Genomic DNA, 20,262 nt, shown 5'->3' on the forward strand with positions numbered 1-20,262 from the left:
AGCAATTCAGCAACGTGGCAGGATACAAAGTCAATGTGCAGAAATCAGTGGCTTTCTTATACACTAACAATGAAAATACAGAAAGGCAAATTAGAGAATCGATTCCATTTACTATAGCACCAAGAACCATAAGATACCTGGGAATAAACCTAACAAAAGAGGTAAAGGATCTGTACTTGAGGAACTACAGAACACTCATGAAAGAAATTGAAGAAGACACAAAAAGATGGAAGACCATTCCATGCTCTTGGATCAGAAGAATAAACATTGTTAAAATGTCTATACTGCCTAGAGCAATATATACTTTTAATGCCATTCCGATCAAAATTCCACCGGTATTCTTCAAAGAGCTGGAGCAAATAATCCAAAAATTTGTATGGAATCAGAAGAGACCCCGAATCGCTAAGGAAATGTTGAAAAACAAAAATAAAACGGGGGCATCATGTTACCTGATTTCAAGCTTTACTACAAAGCTGTGATCACCAAGACAGCATGGTACTGGAATAAAAACAGACCCATAGACCTGTGGAACAGAGTAGAGAGCCCAGATATGGACCCTCAACTCTATGGTCAATTAATCTTCGACAAAACAGGAAAAAATACACAGTGGAAAAAAGACAGTCTCTAGGGAATGGAAAGTGGTATAGCTTTGTGGTCCTGATCTGCATTTCCCTGTGACTAATGATTTTGAATATCTTTTCGTACGTTTATGTCCATTTATATATCTTCTTTGGAGAAATGTATATTCCACTCCTTTGCACATTTAAAAATCGTGTCATTTGTCTTTTTAGTCTTGACGTACAAGAATTCCTTATATATTCTATAGACAAGTCCTTTATCTGATATATGGTTTGCAAATATTTCTTTCCTATTCTGTGGGTGATTTTCACTTTCTTGATGGTCTCTGAAGCCTAGCTTTGATTGTGATGAAGTCCACTTGATCTATTTTTCTTCTGTTTCACATTTTTTTTTTTGTGGTATTTTGTCATATCTCTAAGAATCCATCGTTAAGCCCAAGGTCATGATGATTTACTCCTACCTTTTTCTAAGAGTGTTGTAATTTTAGCTTTTAAATTTAGATTTTTAACCCATTTCGGATTCTTTTTTATTTATGGTATGAGCTAAGGGCCCAAATTCATTATTTTGCAAGGGCTATCTAGTTGTTTCCAACGCTATTTGTTGAAAAGGCTATTCTTCCCACATTGAATGGTTTAGGCACTTTTATCACAGATCAGTTGACTGTGAACAGACACATGAACTCACTTCTGGACTCTCAACTTTATTCTGTTGGTGTGTATGTCTATCCTTATGTCAATACCATGTTGTCCTGATTATCACTGCTTTGTATTATTGTTTTGAAACTGAAGTGTGAGCCCTACACTTTGTTCTTTTATGAAATGTTTTGCTATTCTGGGTCCCTTACAATTTCATATGATTTTTAAAATCAGTGTATTAACTTTTTAAAAAGTAACTAGCTCAAAGATGCCAGGATGGCTAAGTCAGGTAAACGTCTGCCTTTGGCTCAGGTCATGATCCCAGGGTCCGGGGATTGAGTCCTGCATCAGGCTCCCTGCTCAGTAGGGAGCCTGGTTCTCACTCTGCCTACTGCTCTCCCTGCTTATGATCTCTCTTTGTTTCTCTCTGACAAATAAATAAATAAAATTTAAAATAAAATAAAAAGTAGCCAACTGGGATTACAAGAGAGAGAGTATTGCAACGGCTATGGCCATTTTAACAATATTAAACACTATAATTCATGAACACAGGATTTGTTTCATTTGACTATGCCTTATTCATTTGAATGATGTCTTTGCAACATTGACTTTTATGCTCCTTTTATTAAATGTATTTCTAAATATTTTATTCTTTTGGATGTTATTGTAAATAGTATTGTCTTATTAATCTCATTTTCAGCTTGTTCATTGCAAGTGCATGGAATTACAGTGATTTTTGTATATTGATTTTGTATCCTGCACCTTGCTGAACATGTTTATTAGTTCTAATAGATTTTTTAGTGGATTCCTTAGGACTTCTGATAATACATAATGAGGTTATGCACCAGTAGAGACAGTTTTACTTCTTCCTTTCTATTTTGAATGTCTCTTATTTTCATATCTTTCCTTCTTCTTTTTTTTCATTTCCTAATTGCCTAACTAGAACTTTCAGTACAATGATCGTAAGAGGAGTAGTGATAACAATTTTATCTTATTCCTACTCTTGGAGAGAAAGCATCCATTCTTTCACCATTAAGTATGGTATTAACTATGGGATTTTCATAGCGGTCATTTAAGAAAGCCCCCTTCTATTCCTAATTATTAAGTGCTTTTATAATGAAAGGGTGTTGGATTTTGTCAGATGCTTTTCTCCATCAGTTGAGTTGGTTATGTGAAGTTTCTTCTGTTGAGAGCTGTTCTAACCCTTATTGGGCTGAGGCACTGAGTCTCTAACTGTGGTGGTTGAATTATCTATTTCTCCCTTAATTTCTGTTGGTTTTGCTACCTATATCTTAATGTTCTATTGTTAAGTGCGTGTATGTTTATAATTGTGTTTTCTTGGTGAACTGGCCCTTTTTTAACTATAAAATGCCCCTCTTTTTCTATAATAACATGTTCCTGCTTCTCTGCGTGTCTTTTAACTTTTTGTTAGAAAATGGACATTTTACAAAATATACTACAGCATTTCTGGGAAGAGTACTGCTCCTGGGCTCTCTATTTTTATTTCTTTGTTTACTTTTACATACACTGGCTGGACTATTTTAATAAGCCTATTTCTCCCCCTGTAGTATGAAGCTTCCCATGTTTCTCCTCAGGGAACACAGCCTTGGGATGTCACCCTGGGATGACCATGGTTTCCTTCTGACTTGCTGTGAATGTTTCTTTCCCTGCCCTCAACCAGCTATTAATCTCCACTAATTGCATGCTGATTGCTCTATTGTTTTGAACAGTGCCTTTACAGTGCCTTTTAAATTGTTCCACAAACAGATGTAATCAGAATCAAGCTCCTTTAAAAAGATATTTTCCGGTCAGTGTTTGAAATTTTTTCTGGCCCCAGGCAGGCTTCTTCTGTTTGTTTCCATTTTTTCCTGTGAAGCTAGCCAGTGTATAGCTCCATATATAATTCCATTTCTTCCTCTGATTCCTTTCGCTACAACCTACACCAGATTTGACAGAACCCTTAGGCTTAAACTTCTCCATACTCTGCTTCAAAGAAAGTAACTTCCTTTGAATTTGGAGACCTCTGTTCTATGGTCAGCTCTGTTCTAAGGTCATCTACTCCCCATCCCCAGGCAAAATAAAATAAAATAAAATAAAAACCTCTAAATCATAGCTCTGGTGCTATGGATAAAATGACACATTTCTCGATGTGTGACACTGCTACTGTTAGGGTCTGTTATCAAAGGAGTGAGACTGATACAAAGCGAAGGTCAAGCAAAGCTTTATTTCGAGCCAGTATCGAGAATGAAACCGACCAGTTGGGGCCGCCTCTTACAGAGAGAGCGACCACTCCCAGCCTCACAGACTAACTTATATAGAGCAAAAGCCATGTGGTTGAGCCTGGCCACACAGAGGTGGCCAATGAGATTGCAACACACAGAGAAAGTTGCATAGTCATGCTAGGTCACACACAGTGGCCAATCGAATTACAATTCACCCTATAGTAGCTCTTTGAACTAGCCTATCACCTTGATCAGAATTGGCATCCAAAAGGCAGGTCCCACATTCTTCGGTAATTAGGGAGATAGTATGTGTGCTTTACTGATTGGATGTCTCCACCTGGCCTGACTCATCCTTGTTTCCCGGACTTGCTTTTAAGTAAGTTCCCCTTGGGGTGGGGGTGGGTAGGGTCAGTTTAAGTTTTACTGCCTAAACAACAAAATCACTGTTTAACTGAGATGGAATCACTCTGGCTAAATAGGCCCTTACACTACCCTAGGAGCTAAATGCTGAATGAAGTAGGGTAACAACCCAGGTTCCCTCAGCTTGCCTCTCATGGTATGGAACCCAGCTCATGAGCTGGAGTAGGGTAGTCAGGACACCCGTATTCTCAGTAATGCTCTGCCCAAGGAAAAGCAAGGGAGTGAGAAGAAAGAAGGAGCCCATTTCAGGTACACTCATCTGGAACTTAGCCTCACAACAGGTAGTGGGGGCAGGATGAGAAGTGTTGAGTCCTGTCCCTCTCAGGAGGATGGCCCTCTGAGTGGCAGCTGGGGGAAGGTTGACAGAACAAGTAGGTCTAGGTATAAATACCACAGGTTCTTGTTTTTTCCCTGTGCTTCAATGATTTGCCTTCAATAAATACTATTCATTGACTCTATGCCCATTTATAGATATTAAATGCTTTTTAAGAATTTTTACCAGTTCGCCTGAGGCTGGCTCTGTAAACCTCTTCATCCTGTCAGGCTGGAAGTAGAAACTTCAAACCACCTTTTGCATAGAATTTGACTACCATTATATATTTTGTTGATCTTGTGTTTATGAAGCAGGGGAGTTGAGGTTCTTGTCTCATGGGGTTGAAGAATGAATCTTGTGGACAAAGGAGAGTAAAGTGAGAGAGTTTTGTTAAGCAAGGATGCAGGTACAACTCTCAGGAGTGAGAGGGGTCCCCACTGGGTTGCCAACGCGGGCCTCCACTGATGGTCTTTTATTTAGAACTGACCAGGGAGCTTGAGGCCATAATATTCTTGTGATATCTTGGTTTGTGAAAGGACTGGCAATAACGTCTTTAATGGCTTACTTCTTCTTTGGGGCCTGGTTCCTCTATGACTGCCATTAAAAGACCCCCACCTCTGACACCCAGGACTGGATGGTCGGGTTTGTTCCCTTACCTCTGGTTTCCTTATGACTCAGCATTTCTGGGATTTTCAGTGAGCCTGATCACCTTGTCCCCTATGTAAGCCTAGTCACGCAGTCCCCTATCTATCCCTCACTATCTAGCCCCTCCTATCTCTTACTCATTTATACTATGATAATATTTGTTGAATACTAATAACATGCTATTACTCTAGGTATATTTTATATGAAATCTCATTAAATTGATTAAGTGAATAATCCATTGAATCTCAACAATCCTACTTTGTAACTTTTGATCAAATTTTCCTTTTTTAATTGAATAAACATGCACCCTGAGGTACAGGCAAGTAACACATTCCATGTCACAAAACTAATATGAGGTGAGCATAGCCCCCTGGCTTCAGCATCCACATCCTTAAGCACTGTTCTAAAAATAAACCTTGTTGTGCTCAGCTCTCCAGTTTTGTTGAGTGAAACTTAGAGGACACATTTCCGACAGACAGTGCTCATCACTCCGGTGCCAGCGTTCTATGGGTTTATGTGTTTAACTGCAGCCTCAGTGAAAAGTTCAGGTGTAAAGACAATGTGAGACACTCTATATTTTAAATAATCGAAAGCAAGAAAGAGTGCCTACATTCTGAATTCACTTGGGGTAAAAAGAACAGAGTAGAGCAATTTAGCCCACTTGGAGGGTCCGGGGACACACTTATGGCTGTTTGCTTGCTTGTTCCTGGATCTAATGGGAGGTTTTTCTCCCCTCCCAGGAGCACCTCTCTCTGCTGATTTCATCCATCATTCATCTACTCCCCATGTGCACCAGGTTTCTAATAAGTGCCAGATTTGATCTTGGTCTTTCCAAACGCTGGAGTAACTAAAATGGCTCCTTACCATTGAAGGACAGGGAGTCTGGTTCTTTAAAACAAATGCTCCCCAGTTTGTGGTCCAAAAATATGTTACTGCAGCAATCCCCCCCACCACCTGCCATCCCGGCAGAGTTCACAATTACACAAAGTCTATTTCTTACTCAATAGTCCGATGAGATGAAAACTTTCCCATAATCAATTACTACAAATAGCCCTGCTGGGAGTACCAGTGTGGATCAATCTGTTCAGCACCTGCCTTCAGCTCAGGTCATGATCTTGGGTCCTGGGATTTAGCCCCGTCTTGCACCGGGCTCCCTGCTCAGCTGGGAACTTGCTTCTCCTTCTCCCTCTGTGCCCCACACCCACCTTGTGCTTTCTGGCTCCCTCTATCTCTCTGTCAAATAAATAAATAAAATCTTTAAAAACAAATAGCTCTACTGCAAGGATCCCCAGGAAAGCATAGCCAGAAGAAAGCTTATTTATGATAAAGGGCAATTCCCTCAGGAAAGCAAGAGTGAGGATACAAGGAAAGGAGGCAGGGGAGCTGGAGAGGAAGTACAGGGGCTCAAAGCACATCTCAGAGCTACCCCTGAGAGCCCCACTCTGCCCAGTGTCTGTTTCTCTCCAGAGTCAGGGTCTGTCTCCACATGCCAACATTTACCCAATAACTCCCTCAGAAGCCCCAGATCATGAAGAGTGAAGAGGGATGCATACCTGGTTTGTTCCAGCACACAGAAATGGGGGTCCGGGTACTCCTGAGGTGTTGTTTCTCTTCCATGTCTGGCACACACATGTGGGGAAAAGATCCACACACTGATCTTTCGGAAGCTCCTTATTTGCTATACTTCTACATCAAGGGGTTGTGATGTGTTTTGGCAAATGCTGCTAACGGGTGATACTTATCAAACTTCACAGATCATAATTAAGAGAATTCTAGCCTACTCCTACTAGCTGATGGTTTATTCACCACTCCCTCCAATTCCCTGTCCTTTCAGTTTGCTAACTAAAGTTCTCTTCATTGTCCCATCATCAGTTCATTAAAGTGGGTCCCTCTTCAGTCATCTCAGCGTCTTCCTGTACCTCAGCTAGAACACCTCTTCAGACACACTTGAGAAGGACCAGGGTACAGATAAGCATTGACAACCATAGTGGTCACCGTGGCCCCATGTCTCCTTTCTGGGCTTCAGAAGGAATTTTCAGAAATAAAAATAGACAGATGGAATGGTAGAAACTCTTAGTAAAATAGGTTTTACACTGAGAACTTTATGAACACTATCTCCTCAAATCCCTACAAGAAGACGTTGAAACACAGAGGTCCACCTATACCTAGAGTTGTTTTGTACAAATAGAGTACAGTACTGAAAATAAATTTCATCTTCCCTAGGATTTTCTGAACATTTTTTTTTTCAAGCTTACTTTACTATAAGAATACAATATATAGGGTGCCTGGGTAGCTTAGTTGATAAAGCAACTTCCTTCAGCTCAGCTTATGATCCCAGGGTCCTGGGATCCAGTCCTGTGTTGGGCTCTCTGCTCAACGGGAGCCTGCTTCTCCCTCTGGCTGCTGCTCCCCCGGCTTGTGCTTTCTCTCTCTCTCTCTTTGACAAAAAATAAATAAAATCTTTTTTTAAAAAGAGAAATATTTGATGATTCCAGACAGACAGTTAACCAGAGAGGAAGCAGCACAAAAAAGGTTATTCATGAAGAGATCAGTTTGCTTTGTAACATAGGCAAGGGAGGAGTCCTCTGAGAACCTCCTTGTCCCACTTTGTGATCTGAATCCTAAGAGTCTCTCCTATCGATGGCAAAGCAGGTTGCTTAGTTTACTAATGGGGATTCCTGATTTAATGACTCCACTGCTGTTTGGATGGCAATAAAATCTGGATGGATTAGACAGAGTATTTCAGAGGTAATAGTAACTTATTTAGCAGTAGAAGGCAGGTTTTGCTCATGAATCACAGGGGTGTGTAGGGTAGGAATGGGGGTTAGCAGGCAGGATTTCTAGGCGATCAGGAATATTAGCCCCAGATGGTTAGACAAAAAAGAGCATTCCCATGTGCGGCACTCAGTTACAGAAATTTATGGAAATTTAGAGGAAGAATTGGCTTGGTTCATATAGGTGCAACTCCCCACCCCCGCCAAGAAAATAAAATGAAGCAACAAAAGCAGCAGCTCGCTGTTGGTGCATGACTGTGCACCCTAGCCTTTTCATTTTATGAATCTCTGCATCAGACTAGGGCATCACCCCCTGTATTCTAATCAACATTCGCTTCCAGTGTAATAGAAAGGCAAGGGAGCTATGTTGAACCCTTCTTGGTCTACCAGTTGTCTGAGAGGTCGGGTTAGTTCTCAGGGAACTAAGAATGGGTGTTAATTAGGACTGACACCTGTTCTACTCTTGACTTCCCTGTCTTATAAAAGGAGCGACGTGATACATAGAATTAATGAGTAGGAACAATGAATTCTTGATCAGTTTAGGTACTGTGGATACATTGATGCTGGTCAGTTGTATATTTTAATGCTACTTATGGAAAGTAATTGACAAGGTGGTTAAGTGTTACACTAACCAACTGTATTTCTTATCAACCTCAAAGCAGTGTTCACCTGTGAAATGGGTATGAACAATTGAAACATCTATTATGCAAAATGTTTTCCTTCTAGTTCTACTTTTGTGGAGAGATTTTCATGGTTGGGAGAAAATCTTGATTTCAACCATATTTCTTCAACAGGAATAAAACATGACATGCCCTCCTTAGAACATTAGGAAAAGGAAGACCAGAGACAAATGACAGGTCATTGCCAGCCATGATTTTCTTTCGAGGGTTCAGTAGGTGTTCCTTTCCTGTAGATTCTTCTCTAGAAGAATAACAGGGTTTTGAGAAGGTTGCCTGGAATTATGTCATTGTTGATGATGCCAAATGAAGTTCTAAAAGACTAGGAGAGAATTCCTAAGACACTGTAACTCCTGCAAGGAATCTTCCCTATATTCTTCTCATGTCATGATTCTTCTGTGGACAAATTGGCTTTTGATTCTCAAAATGCCAGTTTTTCTAATACTGTTATTTTTCCCCACATAACCCATCACTGGCCTCTCAGACAACTGGTAGACAGAGGGAGGAAAATGTGTGTCAGGCTCTGGGGATCGATGTTTGTAGGTTGTGATAAAAGTCTGAATGTTTCAAAATAAAAGATAAAAGACTATCTCAGAGAGAGTCCACATCTTAACCCTTCTTATCAGGAGGAAGTAGAGGCTGGAGGGTGCCTGTGAGTGTGTTGCATAATTATTTCTTTACACAACAGAGGAACTCAGTTTCAAAAGAAAAAACCTAGCATAAATGAAAGAAATACCCAACTACCTTACTGTATAGTGTCCCAGAGAACCGAGGGTACTGCTTCTTGGGGAAAGTTCTGTGATGGAATCTAAACCAGTGCCTTACAGAGCTATCATCCTGTGACTATGGTGGAATGGGATGGCGTCTATGGGCCAAAGCATGAATCCCTCTCTTGTTGTCCTACACATATGGCAAATCTTCTCCATTTGCTCCTGTTAGAAAATAAGTTTGTCCCCTGGCCAATTTCTGAGACTTACCCAAATTCTCTTTTTTGAGTCATAATTTCAAAATTACTTAGGAACAAATTATTCCCTTAAATAAAGATTACTGCATTGAGAGCATAAATTGAGAAGGTTAAACCCTTTTTGGAAACGTTTCTAATTTTGTAGAGAACACTAATGTTACTATCTTACTGCAGATTTAATGTTGCAAGGTTAAAATTGCAAAGAATTATTCTAAACTCTGTTTTAAAAAGATCTCACTTATTTCCAATTAACATTAGACCTATTCCATATACATAATAGAAAACTGACCTAGATATTTGCCTCATGGCCATTTAGGTAACCAAGATAGGCATCCCAGGGGATCGTTCTGAGACAAGTATGAATCTCAGGGGTACTTACGCTGGTTAGCTAATGTGTGATTTTCCCTTTTTCAGTCTTCCTCAGTATTTGTAGAAAGATAAATAGTTTGGAATTCTTCTACTGATTTAAGACCTTTCATCAAAGAGAGAGGCCAAATTCAAGAATTAGTGTCTGTGTATTTTCACTACCCTTGTTGTAGAGGAAGATTGTTCTAATAATTGTGTCTGGTAATTGTGGAATTAGTGCATGAGAATGAAAAGAATACAGACTTTACACCCAGAACCCTCTGGTCGAGTTCTACAAAAGGAACAGCAAAATCACGTCTGTTGCTTCATTGTTGAATTGTGAAGAGTTCAAAATACTAAGATCAAGGCAATTTGAAAGCTGCAAATACGGGTGTTTTCAAGAGAGAATGGTGATGATCTTATACAGAAAAGTATATTTTCTTCAAACTGTTCTGTTTGAGAATACAAAAAGAAAGGAAGAGTTTTAAAAAGCTGAGCACACAATTGGATGGATGGGAGCTCACTAGCAAGGGTAGGAGCAAAGACAGAATATCAGAACACAACGACTCCTAACTGCCATTAAAGCAATGTGCTGAACATCCTCAGGAAACCGTAGGTAACAAAGAGGATAATTCAAACAAAATGTATAATTTGCAGTTTTATCAGTTGTAAGGAAGGAAATATTCTTCCTCTACCCTTCAGATTCTTCCAGCTGGACTAAGAATGCAATCTACATGAGATAGATTAACAGGAGTTGAACCATAATTTGTGGTAAATCTTACTCTTTTTCTATATATGGATGATTTAATCTTTTGCTAGAAAATTGTCACTAGAAGGCTCTCTTTATCTATATCTAAAACTTACCCCAAAAGCTTACTCTGCTTCCAAATACATAACTTTTCTAATATTAGATTTATCTGGGCATGACATCTCTAAAACAAGCAAATATCAACAGACCACTAATGAGGCATTACTTTTTCTCAACCAACTACCAAGAAAGAGCATAGGGTTTTTGGGATGGTAGTAGCATATTATCAGCTTTAGGTCCCACATTTCTCTAAAATAGCCTCCATTATTCCCTCGCCAAAACTGAGGTGCTCAAATTTTTACCCCAAGATTTCACTCCTGATGTTACTTTTCTGCTTACTTCAGGACTACTAAAATGGTGAATAAAAACATTTAGAATTTTTCCTGTTGCCAGTGGAAATAGACTTCTCTCTTGCCCACTCCCATGTCTTTTTAAAATCATGTCCTTGAGAAACCTAGTATTTGTGAATCTTTCCTATGTTCCTTTGATATGTATGTGATTTCTTTTTCTGGCTAAATGGACCTCTTGCCATTATTACAACTCAGGAATATTTTTCTTAAGGCCCTAAAGCCATCTCTTTGAAATGTAAATAATAAAAAAGATAGCATTGCCATTTCTTTTTTGCTGTTGGAGTTTGGCTTAGTACCTTGCTCCAAACTGTAACCATCTGCTTGTCATAGGGATACCAGATGTTTTATTATTCTTTCACACAAAGACAGCTAGCCTAAATGGCTATTCCCATGGCTATATAAATTTAGGGTGAAATATAAAAGAATGTACGTGCTATCAAGTGGTCTGTCATGAGTTCAGTTGCCATTATTCTTGGGAACATGTATCTAAAAGATTGTACCTGCTTAGCTGTCTAAAAATCCCTTCTGTGGATTAGTTATGACTTTTTGAGGAAATATAATTAAAAACAGAATCTGCTCCCAACCCAGAAAACCTCTCCACAAAGGAAAAAGGGAAACAGAACCATTTCATCATTGGATAAGCATTAAATCAGAAGGTGCTGTGATTTAATAGATTTCGCCTGAGTTCCTGCCAATGGTACAAGTCATATCACATTTATATGACAATGGAAGCCTTACAAGAATTTTTACATCTTTCCAAAAAATGTTTCTCAGATGCAAAATACAAAGACACACATGGCCATCATCTAGTCTGTCAGGAGGCAGTTTTGCAATCTAGTGAGAGCTGCCTGTTGGAGCTAGACTCTTACCCTTCAGAGAAACTGGGAGGTGGAGGCACTCTCTTCATGACTATATTCCAAAAAGATGGTCCCAGGTCACCAAGAAGGACATTCCTAGGTCTTAAAACTGACAAGGAATGTATTTAGCTTTTCAAATGACGCTGGAAGTCTGGGTACCGGGACCCAAATTGGGTTCTGCAAGACCAATCAAGAAGGTCTTTGGCTTCTTGAAGGATGGAAATCAAATGTGAGCCAGCAGGAAGTGAGAGAAGTGTTTACTGAAGATGTAGGAGAGCAGATTAAGAGAGCATCTGGAAGACTCGGAAATAAAAGGAGCACGAGTCTCATCTTTCTTCAGACTCTGGGGTTTTTTACTGATGATGGAGATCTAGCATACATGTCTTCTCAGGTATCCAGGAACTGGTGAGAGCAAAGATGAGGGTCCAGGTGTCTTTCCTTAAAGACAGGGAGTTTGGGTGTCAAGATGTCTAGTGCCAGTGGTTTGGAATACACATATGAAGGGTTTGTCCAGTCGTTCTCACTTGGCCCTTCCTTAAATATAATCTCTTTTAGAGAAATCATTAACTCCTTGTCCCTTACCAGAAGGACATATGCTATTTGCATTCCGAGGTGTGTACAGAGTGGGGTGGAGGTGCCAGTCCTAGCAAGAATAGAAGCAGGAAGAGGAGCAAAAAGCAGAATTTTATAAGTCCTTCAGTTTCCCTGTCTCAAAAAAGATGTACATACATTTCAATGAGACAGAGAAAGAATTTATCAGTTTTCTAAAGTAAATGTTACAAGAAAGGGAGGAAGAGGACGTCTTTTCCCTAATTTTCAACAGGGCAAATTATTCCTTCTATTTTTAACTTGTATTTGCTCTCACAGATGTACTTGGTACACTGGCTTATGCTTATTCAAAGTAACATTGAAAAATGTATGAAGGGGCATGGGAGATATAGGCTTCCAGTTCTGGCATGACTAAGTCATAGTAGTGAAAGGCACAGCATAGAGAATATAGTCAATGGTGTTGTAATCATGTACTATGACAAGTGGTAGCTATGCATGTGGTGATCTCTGCTTAAAATTTTTGGGATCAAGGCCAAGTCACTCTAAAAATGTACCACAATGGCATATTGAGCATTCTGAATCAAACCAACTTGGTAAACAGTTGTTGCCAGGACACCCAGAACTTCCTCTGTCCCTCTGAAAGTGGAGAACAAATCTCCCATACGGAAACGTACCCTGCTTGTCCTAAGAAGTAAAAGGACACCCTTATTATCACCTGGGAAAGGGACTTTAAAAGGTGAGGAAGCTATAGAAATAAACCTTGTTATATTTTTACTAATCTACTACCTCAGCCCAAATTCTGCTTAGAATTCCTTACTCATTAAAGCTCTTAAATGCCTGTTTTCCTTTTCCTGTAAATTCATCCCAAATGGGTAGCCTCTTTGTCTAACTATATAACAACTGTTTGCCTTGGTCATTTCTTTGGGTCTCAACTTTATTAGTGGACCTCTGTGCACACATAATTAAACCATTTTCCCCCCTCCTGTTTATCTGTGTCACATAAACTTAATTCTTAGTTCAGCTGGAAGACCTTGAATGGCAGAGGAAGAAATCTTCCTCCCCTGCTACATGCAGATGTGTCTAATCACTATGTCGTACACCTGGAGGTAAGATAACATTGTGTGTCAACTCTACCTTAATTTTTTTTTCCACAATATCTTTTATTCAGTTGATTTCTATTTCATACAACTCTTTTTTTTCCATTTTTAACATTTAATTTCTTTTCAGTGTAACAGAATTCATCATTTATGCACCACACCCAGTGCTCCATGCAATATGTGCCCTCCATAATACTCACCATCAGGGTCCCCCAACCTCCTGCTCTCCACCCCTTCAAAACCTCAGATTGTTTTTCAGAGTCCATAGTCTCTCATGATTTACCTTGATTTTTTTTAAAAAGGGCAATATTTGTGGATATTGTAGACCTGGCAATACTACTGTGAATAAATGTGCTAGCATTAAAAAAGATGTAAAACTGATTTCTGTCTTTTCCACATTTTGTGGAAAGGATTCTGAGTTGGCAAGATTTGAAATTTTCTTCGTCATCAAAAATTCTCTCTTTATCCAGACATCTATCTCAGAAAGCACATGTTCAGCTTTATTAGAAACCATGAAATCAGGGACACCTGGGTGGCTCAGTAGGTTAAGCACCTGCCTTCAGCTCAGGTCATGATCCCAGGGTGCTGGGTTCAAGTTCCATATCAGGTTCCTTGATCAGCAGAGAGCCTGCTTCTCCCTCTGCCTGCCTGCACTCTCTCTCTCTCCACTCCACCCCCTGGCAAATAAATAAAATAAAATAAATTCTTTAAAAAAAAAAGAAACCACTAATCAGTTTTCAAGAGAGGTGATACAGTCTTAGAATAAGAGGTGATAGGTTTTGCTTTTCCTGAGTAGTCTTCTGCCTCCAGGACCTCCTGAGAAGACTTTTATTTACTCAGAAATTACTCAGTTAAAATCACTTACTACTCAAAAACTGCATGTATACCAGAGACTAGGATGAAGGGGATAGGAAATCCCAAGGGAGTCATGTGTAAGAACTAGGACACTTTCCAGAAATATCAGCAGAAGCTTGGAAGATCATTATTACTGCCTGGGATTCTTAATCTCACAATAAGGGGACATAGTACTAATTCTAAATACTGCCGGGTAGAAAGGAATGTTTGGGCATGTGACTGATCCCTAAGTGGAAGCAAATCTTTGAGCTTCAGGTTTTGTGACTTAACCTGTCCCTGTGGGTAAAGACATGGATCCCACAGAGTCACCCTCAGAAGACAGTTCTTATGCACAGGTAGGTGGGCTTAGCCTTGAAAGTTTTTTGTTTTGTTTTAATATCTGTTAATGCAAATGTCTGACAACTTAAGCTTTGATTTTGAGAGGTGTTCATTTCAAACAGGCTTCCCCTCAAAGACAGCTGTCCAGAATAAACCACTGCCAGCCAGACGGTAAGCAGCCAGGACTCCTCTGGCACTGACTCTTTTTTTAGAGTTCTTTGTTGATTTCCCTAACTGATCATTTGGGCCACATGTTTTTTTTTTCTCTTCTCAGTGCTTTAAATTCCTGCTCTTGTGTTATAAATTCACCAGTAGAGAATGAGTTCCCCAAACCCTAGGTCCTCACCGTCATCCCCAATAAAAGCAGAACTCAAGACCCCTGCTCCCCCGCTTCTCTCCCATTCTTGACCTTGACACAGTGGCCCCCAGTGCACTGTGTAATTTTCAGATCTCTCCCAATGATTGCTGCTGAAGGACATTTTGCAATTCTAATAACCACAAAGGTTGGTCCAGCCCTAACCTTGGTTTGGAAAGGGGAGATGTCTGTGGGAGGCTCAATGGAGCCCAGATGAGTGTTCCTAGGCATTTCTAGCCTATTACCCTACTATAGATGGTCTGAGGTTGTGCAGAACTCCAGAACTGCATGGTGGTAAGAAGATTCACAGCGTGGAGGAGGGATTTGTCAGTTTTAGACTCACAGCAATACAACTTGTCCAAGAGAGGACGATTCTTGTGGGGTTGCTGTGTGGGTTATAGCCTAAAACCAGAACTGTCCCCCAAGGCATCTTATCATATGGAAAAGGACTTGCAAGCCCAAATAGGGACAGTAGAGGGGGCACTTTCTCAGGGGCATGGATACAGCGGGAAATCCACCTACAAAGACCACGAGCTGTATGTAGGAGAACTGACTAGGTATAATACTCTAATACAACACACACCACCATCATTACTGGGCTTTTACTCTTATTTAGGAAATACTGTTGTATATTGGTGGAAAGCTGATGTCTTTGAGAATCAGTGTGCCAGCTGGTAAGAGGACCAGCTAAGGGGCGGAAGCAATGAATTTGTGAGAGAGATACCATCTACATAAATGATCATTGTTCTTCAAAGGCACATACGCCATGAATAACTAGGAAATACTTCTTTGCGTCACATCTGGCTACAATTAGAAGGAAGAACCGCTCCACTTTTATTTAGTGAAGTGGGTATGCCCTGGGTTACGAGTCTAGAAAAATCACATAGATTATGCTAAAAATTCCTGATACAACCAGAAAGTTTAATATGGAGAGTGTATTGCATTGATAATATAAAATGACATAAAATAGCATTAATTAAAGCAAGGGCTTCAGCAAAGCTTTGGTTTATGAGAACTTATGAAATCAGGGTAGCGTGCACCCAAAAAAGTGAGGATCTGGCATGCACCGACTTCTGTGTAGAATTCAGGAGGAGCACAGCAGTGGGGAGGAGGTGACATGGAGAACACGTGCATACTCCGATACGGTTTTCAGTGCGTGAGAAGTGGAGTTAGATTATTATCTTCGGGATGTATTACCAAGACGAAGAACATCACAGATACTCATCTGGCAGGTTGAATGAGATAAGTCACAGGAAACAAATGGCCAGCACAAGACTCTGGGCGATGTTTTCTTCACACTTAATACATCAGAGTGGGTCACTGTCTTTGAACACTGTCAACTAGAGACCACACACCAGAAGGGATCATAACCCATTTGTGTGTACTGAGACTTGTGTACCCATCAAGTCTTGTGTACTCATCAAGTGTGTACTGAGGAGATGCAAAGGTAGGAAGAAATCGTTTCTCATCTTAACCCCATGCTTTGTCTCTGAGATGGCGTTTAGGTGGGAGGGATAGATACAGGTGCTTAGACTATGGGGCTCCCTATAAGTCAAGCTAGAGGAACTTTGTGAATGGAAAACTCTTGCTTGAAGTCTTGCTGTGAATGGGTAGTTGCTTTTGTTTCTGGAAGATGAGGGGGAGAGGTAGATATCTGGGTTTCAGTCTTACAGGGTTAGCTAGACTCCCTGCTTTAGGATCAATAACGTGTGTATACTGCTGAAGTTTGGAAACTGTAATTTAGTCTAGATTTATCTGCTTGGGTAGGTATGGGAAAAATCTGGGTTATGCCCTAATCAAACCATAGAAGTAAAATGTGGTATATTTCTCAAAGACACAAATCCCTTCCCATTGGATTTTGCTATTGAACAAGGAAGATATTTAAATGTGAATCTATGCTGAGAGTGTTTTCTTTCCTGGTGTCAACAGCAACACAGGGACGTTGGAGGCAGAGACAGCCCAAGACTACACAATAAACCTTCCTGAGAGTGAGAGTATAAACCAGCTGCGCCACCTGGGTGCCTGGGTTTTACCCTCCCAGCAGCAGAAGAATCTGCTGCTTTTCCTGAAGGGACAGCCACAGGTCCTAGGGGTGAGTGGGCGCAAGATCAGTGCATAGGCTGTGGGGAGAAGAATGACTCCCCAGATGGCACTGGGACTTCCTCATGACACTCCAGTTCTCTAGATCATTGATTGTGGTGGACTGAGTGGAGCCTTCCTGAGCTGCACAAACCTTATAGATTCTAGAAGTGGAAAGAAGTGTAAAGCGGTCCATCACTGGAATTAAAAAAAAAAAAGTCTCTATTTAGGTAGCAATTACATGAAAAAATAGTTTTAACCTACTGCCAATGTCCTGCACCAGACAAGGAAAAAGACTTGATGGGTACCCTGTTATCTTCCTGGGAGATCGTCTCAGGCCTGGGGGTCTCAGAGGTGGGAGAGAAGTTAGTATGCACTGATCTGAGAGAGAATCTTCCTCCTGAGAAGCTGCCCCCTCGAGGATGTCTTTTACCCTCCAGGTGGCTCAGATCCTCATTGGACTGATAATGCTGTGCCTGGGTGTGACAATCAGTCTTTTTCCTCCATTTGACTCCAGACTTCACTACGTGGCCACTGCAACAGGCTATCACATATGGGGGTCCTTCTCTGTGAGTATGAGCGATTGTTTCAGCATTTGCAATTTTTCAGGTACCTGCAATACCTTCATCCTTCTCTCTCAAAAATCCACACACTGCTGTGTAGGTCCCAAGCTTGGGCTGACTGTTTGGGGAGCAAAGAGGATGTTGTAAGGACGGGAGGGCAGGGGCAAGCCCTCAGTGGGTTCTCTCTCTCTGGTCAGTTCCTCACATCTGGAGCACTGTCCATTGCTGCGGGAAGAAAAGTGACCAGGTGTCTGGTAAGTGTCTCACTGGTGAGGCTCAGGTAGGTCTAGTGAAACAAGGAATGGCTCAGCTACAAGGCTATGGCACATAGAACCTTGTTCGTTCTCTAAAGGACCCTAGAAATGTTTGGGGGCATCCCCTACAAGTGCTTCCTTACAAGGGCTTCCCTACAAGGGCTTAGCTCTGTGCTGTGTGAAGTTCTATGGGCACATGTTTCCTGTGCCTAAGCCTGAGGCAGCCAAAACTGTCCATCCTTATTCCGTAGACTGGGGAAGATCCCCAAGCCAATTCCCATACTCAGCTCAGCGCAGCTGAATGGTCCTGACTGACAAGTCGAACACAGAAAGAGCAGGAGAAGGGTTTGCAACAACTTCTCTCTCTCATTCTTTTCAGATCCAATGCAGCCTGGGATGGAATACCGTCAGTGCTATTGTAGCAGTGCTTGGCACAATTATGACAATTTTAAAAGAAATATTAATATATAGAGATGTGATATGGGGGTTTTCCTATGGAAGTTTATTTATAGTAAGTATATCCTGTTCTTTTAATGGAAATCTGTAAACTGGTCTTGTCTGAATTTTCCTCCGTAAATTCTCACCGCAGAACTGACCCCAGCCACTGGTTATGTAGATGCTGGACACCCTCCTGAAGGCAAAGGGATCTAGGCCTTTGTGTCTTGCCAGGAGCACTGAGCTAAAAAGTTAGCTTTTCAATACCATTCATGTCTGAAATCCCTGATGTGTGGTCGGTGAGCGGAAAATTCTGCGAGAACTCAGTTCTCTGAGGGACACTTTTCTCATGATTGCTGTGAAGTGTGTAAACCTGGTGATTCACAGACCTGTATCCCTGGGGATAAAAATATATGTTTATAAAAAATAAAAAATTAATAAAAAAAATTTTAAAAAAACCTATCTGAGGAGAAAAAGAAAGCTGGTATTCTGGGTGCTCTGTGATGTTCAGAGATTCTGAACAACCAGCTGCAGTGGTGGGGGGGGAGCGTGCATTCGTATTCTTAAGTGCATGTGCAGCCAGAGAGGGGGAGAAGTTCAGGGGGTTCAAGGCAGGCTGTTCTAAGAAACAATTGCTGAGAGACAGAAGGAGACGTGTAAGGCAAGAAGTCAACCCTGGTCATGAGACGTGGGGCCGAGTCAGGCAAACAAACGAAAATCGGTATGGACTTGCCTGGACTTACCCGATGTTCTTGAGCCTGTGAGGAAAAGAGGAGAATTCTAATGATCCATTTTCAAGTTGTCCATTTAGTATAAATGTGAATTGGGAGAAAATTCAGGAATCCACCAGATGTGAAATTTGGCCAACAACTTCTGCCCGATTCTCTCCTCTTGCAACTCCTGCTTTTCTGTCTTCTATAACTTGTGGGATTTTCCATCTGTTTTGCAGGGAATGCTGACTGGCATGGTGTTCCTCTCTCTGGCAGAAGGCTGCATCGCTTTGTCTCTCTCTATCTATGCATGCAAAGTGGCCTGTTCTGTCAACAAGGTGAGTGCTCTGGGTCTTTATGGGTTGTCTCTCTCTCTCTCTCTCTCTGCCTCCGTGTGGGTGTGCGCACGCGCGCGCACGTGTGTGTGTCCTCTTTTAGTTGGGAGGTATTAGGAAGAGAAAGTGGGAAAATGTTGTTTCATATATAAATCTTTATCATCTTTGAAGGAGATAGTACAGGTGGACAGCGAGGGAAATGGCCAACCATACTCAGCCAAAGAACTGTCCCTAGACCCTGAAGAGTCCTTTTTTTCTGATATGCAGGTCGTTTCTGGTATTGTTGAAGGAAAGGAGGGTTAAAGCAAGAATGAGAACATAGACCCACCAGGTATCAGGATTCTGAAGGAAAGTGTTGAGAGACCATATTGTTCCTAAGCATGTGGAACAACTTCCCCCTAACTGTAGACTATAAGGATTCAATGCTCTGATTTTTCCACAGGTGGTGGTTTTCTTACCGAATAATGACAACAACCCCTCAGTAGTTTCTCCTGAACATGTGTATGATGAGGTCACATTTTAGTAGATCACGGTGGTTTGGCATTTCCAATCAGTTTGACCTATTAATTCTCCCTTGTTTGGCTGTTTACCACATACAACCAAGACTGTGAGAATACACCTGCCTGACTGTCCTTAAGTTTATATACCTAGGATCCACCTGTGGGTGGAAAAACAGTATAATAAAGGAGAAGGGAGTTGGGGGAAATTGGAAGAGGAGGTGAACCATGAGAGACCATGGACTCTGAAAAACAATCTGAGGCGTTTGAAGTGGTGGGGGCGTGGGAGGTCGGGGTACCAGGTGGTGGGTATTAGAGAGGGCACGGATTGTATGGAGCACTGGGTGTGGTGCAAAAATAATGATACTGTTATGCTGAAAATAAATTAAAGAATATATATGTTAATTAGTTGAATTCAAAATAAAATTTTAAAAAACAATGCAAACAAAAAAATAAATAAAGATTTATTTTAATTGCTGATGAGGAATTTTCTTTTGATTGCCCACCATGCCATTGACCAACTTTTCAAGGAATCATAAGACAGTTCATTCTATGGTCCCCGAATCTGCATAAATAGAAATAAATTGTTTGATTCAGATTTTCTCGTATCAGTCCACGCTGTGCCA

At 40.9% G+C, this 20,262-nt stretch overlaps 1 protein-coding gene across 4 annotated transcripts; it reads left to right on the top strand.

Moving 5' to 3' along the window:
* Positions 1-16,055: 16,055 nt before the first annotated feature.
* LOC101672508 (membrane-spanning 4-domains subfamily A member 4A-like) lies at positions 16,056-19,910 on the top strand. 4 transcript variants are annotated; one of them, XM_045063035.1, is made up of 6 exons: positions 16,056-16,210; positions 17,283-17,411; positions 17,603-17,659; positions 18,039-18,170; positions 19,044-19,142; positions 19,582-19,910. In XM_045063035.1, exons 2-6 carry the CDS (start codon positions 17,310-17,312, stop codon positions 19,660-19,662), a joined length of 471 nt encoding a protein of 156 aa, XP_044918970.1. In that variant the 5' UTR covers positions 16,056-16,210; positions 17,283-17,309; the 3' UTR covers positions 19,663-19,910. The 4 variants fall into 4 exon arrangements, with proteins under 4 accessions (XP_044918970.1, XP_044918964.1, XP_004770474.1 ...); XM_045063029.1 differs by having other exon boundaries at positions 16,056-17,411; XM_004770417.3 differs by having other exon boundaries at positions 17,283-17,659.
* The last annotated feature ends 352 nt before the right edge of the window (positions 19,911-20,262 follow it).

Source organism: Mustela putorius, unplaced genomic scaffold (assembly GCF_011764305.1).
Source record: "Mustela putorius furo isolate JIRA1106 unplaced genomic scaffold, ASM1176430v1.1 tig00000127_pilon_pilon_pilon, whole genome shotgun sequence".
NCBI lineage: Eukaryota > Metazoa > Chordata > Mammalia > Carnivora > Mustelidae > Mustela > Mustela putorius.